Raw genomic sequence first — 18,484 nt, 5'->3', positions numbered from 1 at the left:
TTGAGCACTAACAACTGATAAGTGGCTTCCAGTGGACAAGTCAAACCATGGAAAAAAAAATTACCTGCCTGCCTGGTTTGTTTACAAAGAGTAGACCCGGGGGAGGGGAAACAGACATTCTTTTAAATGTGGCCTCAATGGTACAGAACATGCATATTATATACATATACATAAAATTGAGAATGGAAATGGGGAATGTGTCAAAGAGACATCAACTTGCCCATAGAGCCAACAACAGTGGAACGCCACCAATGGGTCTTCAATACAAAGAGAAACTCCAGCATCCTGAGGAGTCCTTCAGCTGTCCCCTAAACAAATATATGTATACTAGTTCAGTGATAATGTATACAATTATAGATAAATACTTACGTTGCTTCTGTGAAGGTAAACTTATCAACTCCAAATACTTTTCCCAGAGCATCTTTTTTACAGAACACGATACTAGGGTCATTCTGATTATACAACTGTCTGCTACCAATGTAATCCTTCAGATAACTACAGACCTTCAATTTACAGATAAACCAGTTGAAATTAAGAATGCAAGTTTTTATAGTGTCAAAATTGATATGGTAGCATTTTTACAATAACATGAATAATAAAAACTTGACATAAATTTCTTCATTTATTATTATGTTTACAGTATTTAAATATGTTGATTGCAATAAAGATAAAATCACTACTGAAAATATGAATAAAAGCTTTAATTATTGTGAAACCTGGTGCTGTGCAGTTTTGGCATTAATAAAATCATGGAAATAATTTCTGAATTCAGAGAAATTTTTACCTCTTTTCTGGTTAACACTTCCCATGATGCACCTACTTGTTTAAGTACAATGACGGTCAAGAAATTCACGTCTGGGTCTGACCTACAAATATAAGACGAACATTAATTTTGACATTTGCTTTCAATACAATTCTCATGTTTACAAGTTCTACTATAGATAGATAAAAAGATTACAAATTAACAAATATCCAGAAAACATAATTCCCTCTACTATAGTAGGTGAGGCAAACAAATCTCCAACGTTTTAAGAAACTGCCAACACTCTCTGATAACTTACCATAGGATAATTGACTTCTTATTCTTCAGTTGTTATGCAATGGGACTCTGTGAGTTGCTTCAAAGTAGATACATTTGATCCTGCAGGTGTGCTGTATGAATCAGGAGACTGTCGTACAATTAAATTTGGATTATTGCACACGTTTACTTGGCTTGATGTTACTTGACCACTTACAGTGTAATTGTGCTGAAATAAAATGAAATTATGAAAATATTTAAATTGAATTAAGGATGCACACCTCTGAGTGATTTTTGGGTTTATAAGTCTTGTAAAGACATTATAAATCATATGGTGGTGCACTTCTTTTTTAGCAATGTTTAGCTACAGCCCTTTTAAAGTACCAAATTTTCATGATTTTCCCATTTTTCATCAATTTTTACCTATTTTTGGGCTATTATCATGAAAAAAATACCCAAATCCACAATTAAACTTTTTTTCATCATTGTTCATACTTTCAATTAAGATGAAGAGGACCAATCTGCAGTGGCGGATCCAGGGGGGGGGGGGGGGGGGGGGGGGGGGCGATCAATGCATTTGAATGGGAGCATATAGTTAGAATCCACCCTTTACTCTGTGTTGGGGAACCCCCCCTTTAAAATGGCTGGATCCACCACTGAATCTGAATAAGTTTAAATTAAAATTACTATACATAGGTAGGTATTAATATAAGAAAGTTTTATCATATTTTGATGCTTTTTGAGTCAAATTCACCATGCTGTCGATTTTGTAAATTTGTGTGTTTGAAGAACAAAATGCATATTTTTTTAACTTCTTTGTTATAAATGATTGAGAAAATACATATCTAAGAAATTTGAAAAGAAAAAAGAGATATGGGATGTACATGCTTCTGGTAAAATCATTTTTTGTACCCCTCACCCATTTTCTAAAAATTTTGCCTAAAAAGACTGACTGGATAATGTTGATTGGTAATAAAATTTTAAAAATTGATAACTCAACCAGATGCTCCGCAGGGCGCAGCTTTATACGACCGCACAGGTTGAACCCTGGACGGTTGGGGCAAGTATGGACACAACATTCAAGCTGGATACAGCTCTAAATTTGGATTGTGATTAAATAGTTGACACAGCATAGGTTTCTGACACAGAATGAATGTGGTCTAATGAACTTAAAAATTTGTTTTTGCCTTTGAGCAAATGAGAAAAATTTAACCCGCCCCCCCTTTTTTTCACACACCCCTTTCCCTTTTTCCAAAACTGATCTCAATTCAAATTTCTAATGGAGTTTGCAACAATAACTACTCATTTAAATACATCATAAAATATTAAAATGTAACAAAAGGTGCTTGTTATCACTGAATGGTAAAGATTGTTTTAATTTATCAGTTGGTAGTAAAAGTGAATATACATTGTATATTGTATAAAACAATGATTTAAGTTGACTCAATTACTATTCTGGACAAAGAAAGATAACTCCAATCAATTGAAAATTTCTTGCTATTGCACAATATTGTGCAATTAGATATTTCTGGCTATTGCGCAATACTGTGCAATTGAAAATATTTACTATTGCACAATACTGTGCAATTGAAGATTTCTTGCTATTGCGCAATACTGTGCAATTGAAAATTTCTTGCTATTGCACAATACTGTGCAATTGAAGATTTCTTGCTATTGCTGAATACTGTGCAATTGAAAATTTCTTGCTATTGCACAATTCTTAATATAATAATTTTGGATCCTGATTTGAACAAACTTGAAAACTGGGCCCATAAACAAAAATCTAAGTACATGTTTAGATTCAGCATATCAAAAAAGCATAAGAATTCAATTTTTGTTAAAATCAAATTTAGTTTAATTTTGGACCCTGTGAACTTTAATGTAGACCAATTTGAAAACGGGACCAACAATTAAGAATCTACATACACAGTTAGATTTAGCATATCAAAGAACCCCAATTATTCAATTTTTGATGAAATCAAACAAAGTTCAATTTTGGACCCTTTGGGCCCTTATTCCTAAACTGTTGGGACCAAAACTCCCAAAATCAAACCCAACCTTCCTTTTATGGTCATAAATCTTGTGTTTAAATTTCATCGATTTCTATTTACGTAAATTATGGTGTGAAAACCAAGAATAATGCTTATTTGGGCCCCTTTTTGGCCCCTAATTCCTAAACTGTTGGGACCTCAACTCCCAAAATCAATCCCAACCTTCCTTTTGTGGTCATAAACCTTGTGTTTAAATTTCACTGATTTCTATTTACTTATACTAAAGTTATTGTGCGAAAAACCAAGAAAACGCTTATTTGGGCCTTTTTTGGCCCCTTATTCCTAAAATGTTGGGACCAAAACTCCCAAAATCAATCCCAACCTTCCTTTTGTGGTCATAAACCTTGTGTCAAAATTTCATCAATTTCTATTCACTTTTAGGGAGCTACCATTTGATTTTTATGGGGGGGCTAGGATGAAAAATTTTGTCCTGCATTTTTTTTAGCTGTAATCTCTGTCCTGCCTTTTTTATTTTTCACTCTGTTCGGTCCTGCCTTTTTTTTTTTAGTTTATCCTGACTTTTTTTTACCTAAATTGTCGTCCTGACTTTTTTTTTTTGCAAGTGTCTCATCCTGCCTTTTTTTTTTACTCAAAACTCCTGTCCTGCCTATTTTTTTCAAATTTCATCCTAGCCCCCCCATAAAAATCAAATGATAGCTCCCTTACTCAAGTTAGAGTGCGAAAACTAAAAGTATTCATTAAAGATGTATGAAGATTTGGTCGTAACAACTTGATATTTTTTTTTATTTTTTTACAATTTCAGAATTTATACTGTTGCTATGGAAACAAAAATACATATATTATTATATTTTGTAAGCATTTTTAACTCTAAAATTGTCATAAAAATAAACCTCATCTTTTGTAGTTACAGAAAAGTTTCAACATTTTGAATTTTTATCATTTGAGAAGAAATTTCACGAAAAATACGAAATAATGCTTTCTGTTGCCATGGTAACTGAAAATTTTATAATCAAATATCAGAAAACAACAGCAGAAATTGAACCCCTAAACTTGTTTTATCAATAAACTAACAATTCCTATAAAAAAGCTGACTTATGTAGATACTATTGCAAGTAAAAAGCCCTCAAAGCAGTTATTTTCATTTTTTTCTGTTTCGTTACCATGGTAACTATGGATTTTTTTTCAATTTCCAACACAAAAAAAAAATCAATTCTTATACTCATTTAAGGTTCTTATATTTCTTTATATGTATTTAAAATTTTACATCAAAAGGTTGAGGCATTAAAAAGTTCTGTTATTTTCATTATTTGATTTTTGCTTTTTTAACTGTTTTCGGTGCCATATTACTGTATTAAAGGTATCATAGAAACGGTCTAAAAATATAACATATTCAACACATTCAAAATGTCGTACCTCAAAAACTATACATCCAATCTCCATGAAATAAAATGTAGTTTCTTTCTTTTTAAAAGATCTTTCAAATGCATTAAAGATAACTTAAATATGACTAATGAAATATTTGGCTGCACCAGGCTACCAACGTGATAGCAATATACGACGAAAAATTAAAATTTTTGTGGTCGTATAAAAACTACTCATTGTAATTACACAATCGTTTGATTATAATATTTTTTTAAATTCATTAATATTTTCCCCTTGTATCACATATTGAGGTCTTCAATGCAGCCAGAAATTCCCTCATCCTTCAGATGTCCCCTAAACAGTCAGGGGACTTACTTAAACAAGTGATTTTCTAAATCACTGATTCAAGTAACATTATTTCCATAAAGGTTGGAAGTTAGAGTTGTCTTTCTTTAATAATCACCTATTTAAGTAGTACAAATAAATCACTAGAAGAAGTGATTTAATATTAGTGTACATGTAGCTTTAAATATAGAATACTAATGATCACGGGACTAATTATGTTTCTAAACTTATCAGAACCAACATCTGTACATGTGTTGTCTAGGATGACCAGGTCATTTCAGGTGATGACCTTGTACTGAATCTAGGATAATGACATAAAAATCACTTGTTTAAGTATCAGACCTTAATTTCCTTCCCAAAAATCCTTTCTTTAAGTATCATTCTTTTAATAACCCCCACTAATTTCAACACCCCCGAACAGTGAAATTTTTATCGCGAACAGTAGAATTTTATTACATAATCTGAAAGATGAAACCTTGAACTTCACAGGAAAAATACTCCCACTGCTGTGAAAAATCTTTTAAGAAAGTATCAGTTCATTATGTAAAGCCATTATTATAGCATTTTTTCAACTAAAATAGAATTTTCAGGTAAATGATAGCATCAAAGGCATAAAACTTGCTACTTAAAAGAAGCAAAAAGTTCATATGTTTTAATTTTACTAATTAAAAGATGTTATTTAAACCTATGTGTTTAAAATTTTGAAAAAACTACAAAATCCCAATTTGTGACAAAACCTCGAATTTGCTACTCAAATAAGTGATTTAAAAATCACTTATTTCAGTAAGTCCCCTGACTGCTAAATAAATATATATGTAAACCTCAGGTCTGTGTACGACCTCAAATCTGTGTCTGTTTCTCAAATTTATGCCCCATTGTGACGTCCATCGCTAATCTATGTCCGTAAAAAAGATTCGGCCTCAAATCTGTGTCCGATTTTCAATCGTGACGTCATTTGCAAATCTATGTCCGTTAAAAAAGATAAGGCCTCAAATCTGTGTAATGTTTTAAATCCTTTTTCCAGTTTGTTTCGCCATGTGCACATTTATGCCCATCTAATAAGTTTGGCATTGTAGGTTTTTTGTTTTATAAAACGTTTATCAACATCATAGTTTACGAACGAACGAAACTCTCCAACGTATTGTTATGGAGTAGTAATTTTGTAAAAATAAAATCCACGATAAATTTCTTCCGATATACCCGTGTGTTTAAAGACAACAGTTATTAATTTCTTAGTCTTTTTGCAACCTTGTATTTTATTTTTGTGGGTAAACATTAGTGTTCCAATTTGTTTTCTATTGTTGAATGTTACATATTCTTACGTTGAGTTTCGTTTGTTTACATGTCGTATATGCTTTTCATTTATCTGCCTAAACCATTTTAAAAGATCATTGTTATGTAATGTTAATGTTAAAAACAATTGGCGCGTCTGGTTTGTATTTGATTGATTGTTTGATGTTAAACGTTCAGTGGCAAGTATTCCATGAATTTCACGACAAGATTAGTTAGCGTTTGATAACGGATTGAAAAGTGATTAATATGACACAAGTTTAGTATTTTTCTTTTATTATATCGACACATCCTTTATAAATATGGAACGAATAAAGGAGGATTGTTTGGGTATAGACTGTCTCCTAAAATAAAGCACCTAACAGGATAGTCTTAAGGTGCACTAGGTCCAAGTAGTCCGACTTGCTGATACGCATGAGCGTATGTATGAGCGTCATTTACATGCTCAAGAGTATCTTGGATAAATATGTCGTGAACACTACTATTTATTTAAAAGAAAATTATCTTTTAGGAAAAGGTTACAGAAATATACAGGAGCACTCGACCAATCGTAAAGTAATAGTTTTCTGTATTCTTGTTGAAAGGTGCATATTTTTATAAATGTCCTTGGTCTAAATATTTTATATTCTTTCACAAATTTTTTCAATAAATAAGATTTCCAACTGTCATTGATTGAACCATAAATCAGTGTTCCAGCTAGGCCGTTTTCAGAGGGCGCGGTGCCCGCCCTTTTCCGAGTGGCGCCCTGTGCCCTTTTTACAGTTTCCAGGGCGCCCTGCCTTTTTTGAAGATCGATTGCGTATTGATATGATACGCTAATTACTAAATTTTACCTGGGGAAAAGATTATGACTTTGTTTACCACCCCAAGCTAATCAATGGTTACAACTGGTGTCATAATCTGTTGTTATAGGTAATCCGTTTATCGGATGGGTCATTAATGATCATCAACATTAATTCGTTCAAATAGAATCGGTCAGTCAGCAATTATCTTTGAAGAAATGTGCATACAACAACTTGGGCACAATTTGCGATGTTTACCGTAGTTTCATGGAAGAAACGTCATGACAGAAAGTTAGAAAACCATTATAAACTCGTTGAAGACATTGTTTTACTTGTTTTCTGTAAAATAAACAGAAAATTCAGACGTATTTGTCATTGACTGCCTTCATTTTTGATACGAAAATAACAAAATTGACCGCCATATTGTGATCATATTTACATCATATTTACGTACTGTTTATAATCCTCCAAAGAAGGAGCACACCCGAATGAAGAAAGATAACTCAATCTGATTTTTTTCCTAGCATTGAGTAACCCATTTACATATTCTAAAATGTGTCTCCATACTTCTTGCTTAAGAATATATATGTTTAGGTATTTATTTTGAGTTATGGGAAAAGTTAAAGAGGGTCTTAGTAGCAGTGTTGGTAGGGTGCCTTGGTCATCTTTTTCTGTATTCTTTATTTTTGATACTATTTTTCACTGTTGCTTTATATCCTAAAATTGTGAATTTACTGAGCACAGCTGTTTTGTGCTGTATTGCCATCAAGCACAGCAGGGGTAGAAAGGTGAAACTGGTAAAATGTGGTAGACCATAGAAACAGTATGAAACAGATCTCCTTTCAAAACATACTGCATATAAAGTTCAACTGTGCCAAGCAATGATAAAAAAACTTGTGTGACAAGCTGCTTGACAAGTTTATCAGCCTTAAAAGTAGAAAGATAGAGTTCTACAAATGTATATGGGCTAAAGATGTTGTTCTTGTATAACCTGTGATTCAACGAATAAACACAAATGTTTGATTAACATCTTTTATTAAAATATGCCCTTTTCATATTATCATATCGCGCGTTAAATGCCCTTTTTCAGGATTGACACCCTGCCCTTTTGAAAACCTAGCTGGAACACTGTAAATTGTATATTATATGATATATATCAAGTCAGTATGATATGTCTACGACTCTAAACATGCTAAATGGTCTTAAAAAATACAGCATGTATATATTCTTTTTTAAATAAAAGACATTTCAAAAGGAAGAAGAACACAGCCGATAGTCCAATATTATTAAATAAATTATTTCTGCCTCTTTTCTCGTTATGGCAAGTAACGTTAAGTTAGGGCAATTTTCGTTCGTTCCTAAGGCCAAAAAAAAAAATAGGTGTGTTTCCTGTTGCATGCCCCAAAAAATTAGGGTCGGTAGGTAGGTATTTTTTTTTTTATTTTTTTTTTTTTTTTTTTTTACTGGCCTGCTTCGGTTGTTTTTTGTGTATTTTTATAATCAGTTTGTTATTCTTTCAGGTTATTTTCATCAGTTCATTGTATAAAGTATACAAGATATGAATAGTCCATGTTCAAAAGTTGCAGAAGACTTGGCCAGGACTTCCAGCTTATAAAATTTTCAAACTTTTCAGAACTGATATGCCATCTGTACGGGTCAGGCTATAGTCTTACACAGAAAGCCCATCAAAGTCTGTCTCAGCAAAGACCTGTTTTATAATCATTGCAGTTTCTTTCAGACAATTTAGTTCACAGAACTGATGCCAGCTTTTCTACAAATACCAAATATTAATAACATGATAGAGGGATGGGTGAAAATCTTTGAAATTTTGATTATATACTAGCTGTTTAAAAGAAAATCAATTACAAATTGAGTTTTGGGGCTATGGTTGAGCAAATATCAGATATTAAAATTAAATTTAATCCAAAATTGAACGTTTGGCTTCCCTCTTGTATTAGAAAAGACTGTCAGAAGTAAATGCCAAAACATTGTAAACTTGTTATACTGTCAATTTTATTCCTATAAAATTCTGAACAAATTATAAACAGATGGCCATAGCAGAAGCCATGCCGTTGTTTGACTTCAATCTGTATCACACAAATGCTTACTGTATTAAAATTTTATTTGAAATCAAACGTTTAAAAGATGCCATTCAAAGGCTATACTAAACAAAAACCGTTTCCGGAAAAAAACGAAAAAAATCCGGATTTTTTTTTTTTTTTTTTTTTCCGGGGAAAAAAAAGTTAGGGTCGGCGCCAAAAAATTAGGGTCGGTCGGGCGACCGGAAACACACCTATTTTTTTTTTGGCCTAAGATGTTGAGAAACCTCCAATAATATAAGTCATTTCCCTTAATTTAATATTAAGTTGGTATGTGTTCTCCATGTGTGTGCAAGGGCTCAAATATAGTTTATGGTTAAGTAAATCTGGCTAAATTATTTCGCGGGTATTTTTAATATTGTTTAAAGTACGGTCTTATGACTTTTTTTATTAAGTCATTTCTCCATGTATGTGGTTAAAATCTTACATGACTTATGTGTTAATATTGTATGCCGCCTTCAAAAATGAAACTGCACATATTTATTTACTAAAAAGAAAAAGGGTAAAGGATGAATATTTGGAACGTCTATGACGCAATATTAAAAAGGACATAGATTTGCTGAAAGGACATAGATTTGAGGCCGGACATAGCTTTGAAGCTTACATATATACTAGTTCAGTGATAATTAACATTAACAATGTACACAAAGCAATGGATGCCGGAAGTGGTATTTTGTGAAGTTCTAGAATGTTTTTAGACAATAGGAAATCAGGATCGAAATGAGCATTAGAAAATTGGCATTTTTTAGCAATAATTGGGAACAACAATACACCTTATCGCTATTTGTCTGCTATTACTGGATATCACACAGGTTCCCATAAAATTTTGACTTCATAAAGCAAAATATCTGACACCACAATGAAAAAGTGATTGTTGTTGACGTCAAAAGTTCAAGCGGCCGGGTCAGCCAGGATTAGCGATAAGGTGTATGAAAACATACCTTAAGAAATGTTTTTTTATTCAAAAGTGCAGAAAAAAACGTATTTGACACTGTTTTTCTACGCTGTAGTGACGTCAATGCGTAGTTTCCCCATGTCTTACATTATGTAAGTTCAACACAAATACCTAACGAACTGACAAGATGACCGATTTTAGACTACGGTTGGATACCCATTCCGGTCTAGGTCCCCGAGATGTGTGTGGGAGGATGAAAATCACCCTACTTATGGTACTGAATTTCCAGCGCCCCGAGTCAAGATCGAACCTGGGACCTGTAGCACTGTAGCCATCGGTCTTAAATACTAGACCACGAACCCACATAATTAATTTTAAACAAAAACTGCCCAAATTATCCGCATAGCGATTATATTGCCTTCCAACAGAATTTCAGCTGTAAAATCTTGTGAATATGAGTTAATAGTAATTGTATTGTAACTGTATGTAAAAAAATTGTTTGTATCCATGTATCTATGCAAATCAATGTTCTTTTTCCTTATTCATGTATGCTCTGTATGCCCCTTGTGGGCCCTTAAGGAGGCTCGCGGGTATAAGATTTTCAGAAAAAAATTAAACATTAATTTTTCATTACAAATTTTATTGATTACCTTAAGTAGCTGTTACTTTATCATATGGTACAAAATTCATTCCAAAAAATCAATTCGTGTTGGCCCCAGCTGACTTTTAAAATGTAGATGCCATTGAAAAAGCTTCAAATTATCTCCCTTTGGTGCAAAAATGCCATTTTTTGGCATAAAAATTGAAATATCTTTTTTAACTCATCGGTGACCTATATTTTTTATTGTTTTCGAATAAGCTGTACATAGACTAAATAATTGTAAAATTTTAGCGATTTCTGTAATTTAGTTATTTTTTTATTTCGATATCAATTGCCGCTATTTCTCCTATTAGTTCAACAGAAAAAAAGGACATTAACAAAAATGTATGCTCCTTTCGAAGGCAGATTGTGAGCGTAAATGAACGGTGACCCCATTTTTTTTATTTCATTTTTCTATTAAGTATAAGATAAAGTTCATTTATAGAAAAATATAGAGAAATCCTACATTTCATAAATAAAAAAAAATTCAAATAATTTTAGACCCGCGAGCCCAAAAATTATGTTCTGTTCTGTTCTGTCTCTGCCCACATTTCAGTCCTAACCTTTTGAGATATGATGTAACATCCCTGTGGCAATCAAACAACTTTACTAAATAATTTTGCGCCATGTGGATGTAATTTACTGAAACTATACTCTGTAGTGTATGCACAAAACAAATCAGCATCCATGTTGTTGTTGTTGTTGTGTGTATCTTTCCTCCACTGTTTGGAGAACTGTAGTGTTGAGTACTCAGCACTACATATATATGCACTGTCCCACAATTACTCAAAACTAAAAAGAAGAAGTCTATATACACTAAGAGTGGGATGGTTTCTACTGTGTTTCAATCACTCAATAATTTTAAAGTTATGATAAATGTCAATGGTATGCAGGCAAGTAATTCAAGCACATTACTTGTAGTGAATGTCCAAAGCGGTACTACGTGCAATATGGAGTGCATAACATAATCCTCTACTAATACATTCCAGTCTATTGTAAAATTGAGGTAGCACTAGGTGACTAGACGAACAATCCAGTATGATCTGTGTAAGCTGAGTTGGTTCTGATGTTATTTGTTGGTATAATCCCGGTGACATTTCCTCGATAGCTTTGCTTAGGGCATCTATAAAGGGTTGTCTAATCGAAGTAAGATGCTGGCATTGAACTAAAAAGTGAGTTCTGTCTTCAGGACCTTGCTTACAGAGCGGACATGTCGGTTCTACTTCATATTGGTTGAACTTATGTCTATTTGCTTGTAGAGTATACACTCCAAGTAGCATCCTACATTTTATAGAGGCTTTTGTTATAGCATGAGTGTTTTGTCCAGCACTACTCCATAGCAGGTGTGTCTTGCCAATTGAGAGGCGGTCAATATCTACATATTTCAGAGAGGATTTAGATGCAGCTTCTAACTTCAGTTTGTTATCCCAATAACTATTTACAGTTCGTTTTACAAGTTCTTTCCAGGTTAATTTTCCCGGTGGGTTTTGAAGAAGGTCGTAGCATGAGGGTAGATCATATTGTTCCAGTATGGATTTCACCATGATAAACCAACTATTTGACGATTTTGATTTTGTTGCTAGTTGACGCCATGCTAATTGATGTTCTATAGAATCAAAATTTCTTATGATGTTGCCAAAAGTTGTTAATATCCTCCTATGTATCTCTGCTTTAATTGGTGGTTCACCTAGTAGCAAATAGCAAGCGGAATCAGCAGCCTTGTCTGGTAAGTGCTGTATCTGTTTAAGTAGCCGCTTATAGTATTGATTGATGGTAGTAAGATCCTTTGGTGCTAGTCGTATGGCTTCCAGTCCATATGTCAAACGTGGTATTATGTAAATACGAATTAAGTGTATTGAGACACATGGGTTTAGACCATTAATACCGTGCAATCCTGCTCCCATCATTGCATAGGTTGCTCTACGAGCAGTGCTTATACGTTCCTGGACCACTGTACTTGAGTCAAATCGTGATTTGCTATCTCTGGTTATTCCAAGATGTGTGGCAGTTTCAGACTGCTGAATCAGTGAGCCGTTGAGTAAAAATTCATGCGTGTCCTGATTTCCAGTTACTAATACTGTAGATTTTGTTTCGCTTAGAGTGTAGTTTTCTTGCAGTGCATAGTTTTCCTGGAGGTCTAACATGGCTTGTAGCTCATATGGGCAGTTTGATGCTAGGCATATGTCATCTGCGACAGTAGGAGTCCCACAGTAAATTGACCCAATGTAACATCCTAGTCCATTTTTTTGTAAAAGGTCCAAGAGGGGGTTAATGAAGATTTTGTAGGCTGTGGGTGACCACACACCACCCTGTCTAACACCCTGCTTCTCTGGAAATGGACGAGAGAGACCACCACTCCACTTGACTTGGGATACTAGTTCGTTGTACCAGGCTTTAAGCATAAGCCACTTATCTCCCTCAATTCCAATCTGATATGATTTTCTAAGAAGTGAGCTGTGCCATAACTTGTCGAAAGCTTTCTGGGCATCTAATAATGCAAGGATAAGCAATAGTTTATTGTCTTTTGCCTCCGCAAAAAGTTCGGTTATTATGATGGCAGCAAATATTGGTGAGATTCCTGCTGTGAATCCACGTTGCAGATAGTTTTGTATTTTGTTAATGATGGTACTATTGTCATTCAGGTGGAGTTTTTCCATGACCTTGTTGATAACACTTGTGACGGTGATTTTCCTATAGGAGTTTGGATCAGTGGCTGGTTTACCTTTGTTTTTGAACACGGGACTAACTAAGCCCATTTCGAAGAGTTCCGGTAAAGTACAAGATTGAAATATCAAATTTATGAGTTTAGTTAACATGACGACCAGAGTTTTTCCACCATATTTAAGATGTTCGCTACAGATGCCAGCGCTGTCAGCAGCTTTTCCATTCTTCAGTTGACATATTACTTCACTGACTAATTCTTCACTTACAATGATTTGTGATTTTTGTTCAGATCTAAAGATGTCTTCCAAAAATAAACAATCAAGTTCAACTTGGTTTTGATAGCTGTTTTTGTTGTAATGTGGAGTTGCGAGTTCTTCAAAATAGTCAGCCCATCCATTCCGAATATCATTGGGCGTTGATAGAAGGTTCTCTTCTACTTTCAGGCATGTAGTTTGTACGGATCCATCTTTTCTTTGATTGGCAATAAGACGATAAAAGGTTTGCTGATCACCCTCATGGGCTTTCATGATTTTTTCATATTTTGACTTGCGTAACATTGCCTCATGCTGTCTTTGGGTAGAGCGAAGTCTCTTTTTTGCCTCCTTCATGTTAATAAGTGACATACAGTTTAAATTTAATGGACGCCCGTCACATTTCCACTCCCAGAATTTTTGTTTACTAGCTTTGCAAGCTTTGTTTATAGCTGGTGACCATGAACGGGATGATTTTGGTTTGCTCTTACTTTTTTGAGTCGGAGCACATGCTCTTGCTGCAGTGTCAAGTATGGCACATAATTCGCTTGTTACATTTGAGAGTTCACTATAGGTAGACTTTTCCGGTTCTAAATTTATTTCTAAAAGTTTATTTGAGACCATATTTTGGTACTTTTCCTTGTTTATCTTTTCCCATTTTACTCTTGGCGGTAAGTTTGAGATAATAGGTTCTGAATTATAAGTATCCAGGTCAACATTGATGCAGCCAGCAACTGGGTCGTGTTGAGACGTGTTAAGTGGGTGACGTTGTAGGACTTTAAAGTTGGTAACTAGTCCTGGTGTACTTTCCAGGATGTAATCAATCTGTGTTGAGCTCATACCACTAGGGTGAAAGTAAGTGTTTTCCTGTCCTAATCCATTAGGGGTATAAAAATTATGTTCTTTAATAAAATCTAAAAATAATTTGTCTCTACTGTTTGGTTTATCTCTTGCAGTACTAGCGTTCGTATCACCAGCGATAACTATGTCACATGACGATTTATATTTCGAAATAATTTCTGAGAGTTCATCAGTTGTTTCACGGTAGTCTCTATCAGCGTCGATCCCTCCTCTACACGGCATGTATACACCTATTATTAATAGTGGTTTAGGTTGTACATCCACCTTAATGACATTTATGCGCATTGATCCATCAGATTTTTCGGTGACAGAGCTTGAAATTTCCCTTTTATAGCATATTGCCGTCCCACTCATCCCTCTAGGTCTCTGGAGTGGTGATATGGGATTTGTATCATCTACACATTTAACGTGACATTTGTATTTATTCAAAAAATGTTCCATTTCGTCCTTTTCAAAGTTGTAAAGCCAGTGTTCCTGTAGAATGAGAATGTCTGACATTTTTTCCAGTAATGTTAGATACGGTTTACTGGAGCGGAAACCCTCGACGTTGTAGGATACCAGCTTAAGTTTACGAAGTTTGTTGGAATTTGTCTCATGATTTTCTGAGGAAAGTGTGGGTTTGCTACCATCATCTGACTTTGATGGACCGTTTGCGGATGTCGATATATGACTGGTGCAACATGTTGTTGTTGAGTTTGCATGGGTTTTATCTGACAATGGCTGTAATTCATCCACGGTGGTTTGGTTAGAGTCGGTGCATTCACTAAAAAAGACTGATTTGTTGGGCAAAATGTTGCCTGTTGCTCGCTTTGCATACTATCCGAATTCCCTGTTAAAGGCTGCTTGGAGTTGTCTGTGGGTAGGGAGTCATTACTAGTAGCATGCGTAGTATTTAGTTTGGCTGGTTGTACATTTTCGTTTATGATGTTAGACGGATGGCCACTATTTGTCGATGCTTGATTAAAGTTCTGAGGAGAGTTATCATTTCCTACGTTTCGAGCATTTGGATGGTTTACAACAATCGGGATCCCGTTATTCCGTGTCTGGAATGTAGGTAGAGTTGCACTATTAAGACTATTTTGACTTGAAGTACCGTGGGTTTGAGCATTGTTTTTACTGATGTTCAATTGTGTTGTTAAATTTTCAATTTTTACTAAGTTTTCAATGCTGTCCATCCGACAGGCATTACGGACATTCTCAAGTTCAAGTTGACGAATTCGCTGTTCATATATCTGCATCATTGGGTTATTTTCACTTACAGTACAGCTGCATTGGCGTTGTAAAGATGGGTTGTTTCTAGGCTGGTTTTCATCATTGTTGTGTATACCCTCTAGTAAAAGTATTTTTGTTTTTTGGATGCGATTCGACTCTTCCATATCTTTGCATTTGTCTTCAAGCTTAGCTATGAATGCTTTTGCCGTTACAAGTTGTTTCTTTGTTTGATTAAGATCAAGTTCAGTTTTGCTTAATTTATTCTCAATAGCACGGAGTTGCTTTTCCTTATTTTGTAGTTCGGTACGAGGAACAACTTCAATATTTTGTTGAGACATGCTGTTTTTTGTCACTAGATCTGCACAAGAGGTTGGAGTTTGTTGTACAGATACGCTGTCATTGGCTTCTTCTGTGTTACTAGAAGTGGCTTTCTTTGGTCTTCCACGTTCCAGTTGAGTGGAGTTAGGTGTTACATCTTGGGTATTGATAATGGTTTTATCAGTCGTTATTGGTGCATTACTGATTGCATCTGGCGTTGACATGCTGGCGTCATCTGATGTTGAAATGATGATAGACGATCTGTTGACGGCTTGCTCACAATCGAGAAAGTCTTGCATGTGTACACAACCACGACAGGTGTATGGACTATTTGAGGTCTCAAGCGCTCTTGATTCTTTAGGTTGAATGTTCAGGCATACGTAGTGGAACCAGTAGGTACAAATACTACATTCAACTGAGTTGGCCTTGCAGAATACATTACATATGGGGCATATTGCATAAGAGTCTGTATCCTGTATTAGTTCAGGATCTGTTGTTACATCACTTAATATAGAAGGACTGTTAATGGTTGATTCATTTGTTGGCTTATGTTTGGTACGAACACTCTCACTTTGAACCATGTTAACGGTAGTATTGTTGTTACGAGTACTCTCACTTTGAACCTTATTTACAGTAGTATTATTGTTAACACTTGTCTGTTGACCTGTAGTAGAACAATGTCCCAGGACAGGGTATGGAGTAGTAATAGCTATGGTTGTTTTGACTTTTGCCGGATTTGCATCCTTGTTACGCTCCTGATTGGATTTTGTGTGTTTTATTGGCGCAGTTGGCGTACCATAATTAGAGTTTGATTGTTGAAGATATTTACTGCAGGTTTGCCTTATTAATGAGTTCAGTTTATCGAAGCTTTTATTTTGACTAAGTAAGATAACTACCTCAGGTAAGATGTTACGCAAGAATAGTTCCAAAGCGTTGCCATTTATAAGTACTCTACTACTGGTGTTGTAACAATTTATTCTATATTGCTGTTTTTTGTGACTATTCTTTACTGATATTTGTTCCTCAACTAGAAGATTGTTTTTATCAGTTTTAGTAGTAATGTCATATTTGATATGTTTGGAGACAAGGCATCCTTTAACAACAGATTTAAATTCTTCATAGCACGCTGCTGTTAATTCAAGCACTAGATTGTCATGTTTCATTTCAACTCGGATTTGACTTTCCCTATTTGCTGCCTCTATTTTGCCTGACATTGCTTTATCAATATTTAGTGTGTATGGAACAGATGTTTCATTTTGAGCATTTGTATCATTATAACTATTGTCTATATTTGAGTTTCTTTGCTCTTGAGATCTACGCCTAGTATTTAAAGTGGCTACTTCGGTCCCCAGTCTTGTAGGGGTATAGGCAATTGGCGCATTTCTAGTTCTGTGACTACGTCTAGTTAATGACATAATGATGATGATTGAGTGATATGAAACCAAGCAGAAACAAAACCACTAAAACGTTATTAAAAATATACATGTACCGGTAAAAGTTCACTGGGTAAAAGTTCTATATACACTATGTAAAAATTTCCAAGATGGCGCCGGCAAGCCGGTGTAAAAAATTGTGATAAAAGTGTCAATTATAACTTAAAACGTCTAAAAAAAGTTCTGAATTAAAGGATTAAATGGACAACGGGTGCATATCTGTACAATATATTACACTGGTGTTGGTAAAAGTCAACTATAACGCATTAAAATGGATAAAACTTGTGCTGTGATAAAAACTGTGCATCCACCATCGAGCCTCGTTCCTTCGTTTTTTCTGTATACAGCGCCACCTATAAATAGTTCTGGAAGGGAGATAAGGTAAACTTCTTCTTTTAAATCTTCACATCCTTTGTAGGACAACCAAACCGTTACGGCGTGTAGAACAAAACCCACCACCACGAATGTGGGAATATAATATGTACACTATATCCTCCACTAATATATACAGGATCACTTTCTAGTTGCACGTATAGCTTGTAGTATGTATTCTTAGTTGCGTTTAATAGGCTAGTTACCGGACATATATACAGGGGGATTATATATGTTTACGTAGTAAAATAGTAAAATAGTTCAATTCTTAAAGATAAATGTTGTAAAATAAATTACTTCACTCACGCTCACGTTCGCACTGGTAAAAAGAATAACAAGCTTGCAGCATTAAAATCTAAAATAGTTCGCCTTTCACAACTATATATATAGACCTGAGACTACTATAACACAGTCACAGTATAGACTAAGGCTCTCAGTAAAAGCTAAAAACACTTTGTCTTTTCATCAGAGACTCTGTTTTCATCAAAATCGAATAAAACGTTCATAGTGTCTAAAAACTTAATCCACGCATAGAATTTGTCGTTTAAGAAATAATTCATGGAAGCCATAGATTTGTTGGAAATTTACACATGGCCTGGGCCGTGATATTCGAATTTTATCCTGAGCGTTAGTAAATTTACAACAAATCTATGGCTTTCGAAGCACGTCATATTAGAATTTACATCATAAAATCTAATAAAAAGGTTTTTAAGACATCATCGTATCTATATATTATAGCACTTTGTGCGACGTTTACGATCTAGGCACGCACTGTAAATGTAATGGCAATTGTCATGTTCTTATCTACATAGTTCTAAAACTTGTCTTCGTCTCAACTCGGACGATTTTATCCTCATCTAGGAAGGAGAGTAGCGGATTCTACCAAGGATTGCCGAATGAGAAAATGTTTTTTTTTTTTTGTATAACCTT

At 34.6% G+C, this 18,484-nt stretch overlaps 1 protein-coding gene and 1 long non-coding RNA gene across 2 annotated transcripts; both read right to left on the bottom strand.

The window, feature by feature from the left end:
• Positions 1–402: 402 nt before the first annotated feature.
• Positions 403–11,102, bottom strand: LOC139502261 (uncharacterized). Its single transcript, XR_011658765.1, has 4 exons — positions 11,007–11,102; positions 1,062–1,247; positions 785–866; positions 403–503 (listed from the first exon to the last, which is right to left on the bottom strand). It is a non-coding gene; the product is annotated as an uncharacterized lncRNA (long non-coding RNA).
• Positions 11,103–14,731: 3,629 nt separating this feature from the next.
• On the bottom strand, positions 14,732–17,164 carry LOC139500439 (GATA zinc finger domain-containing protein 14-like). The gene has a single exon (XM_071289177.1). The coding sequence runs from the start codon at positions 17,162–17,164 to the stop codon at positions 14,732–14,734; it is 2,433 nt and encodes an 810-aa protein (XP_071145278.1).
• Positions 17,165–18,484: the final 1,320 nt, after the last annotated feature.

This window comes from Mytilus edulis, chromosome 13, assembly GCF_963676685.1.
Source record: "Mytilus edulis chromosome 13, xbMytEdul2.2, whole genome shotgun sequence".
In the NCBI taxonomy this organism is placed as follows: Eukaryota; Metazoa; Mollusca; class Bivalvia; order Mytilida; family Mytilidae; genus Mytilus; species Mytilus edulis.
The sequence above is the reverse complement of the archived record's forward strand: the minus strand, read 5'-3'. Positions and strand labels throughout refer to the sequence as shown.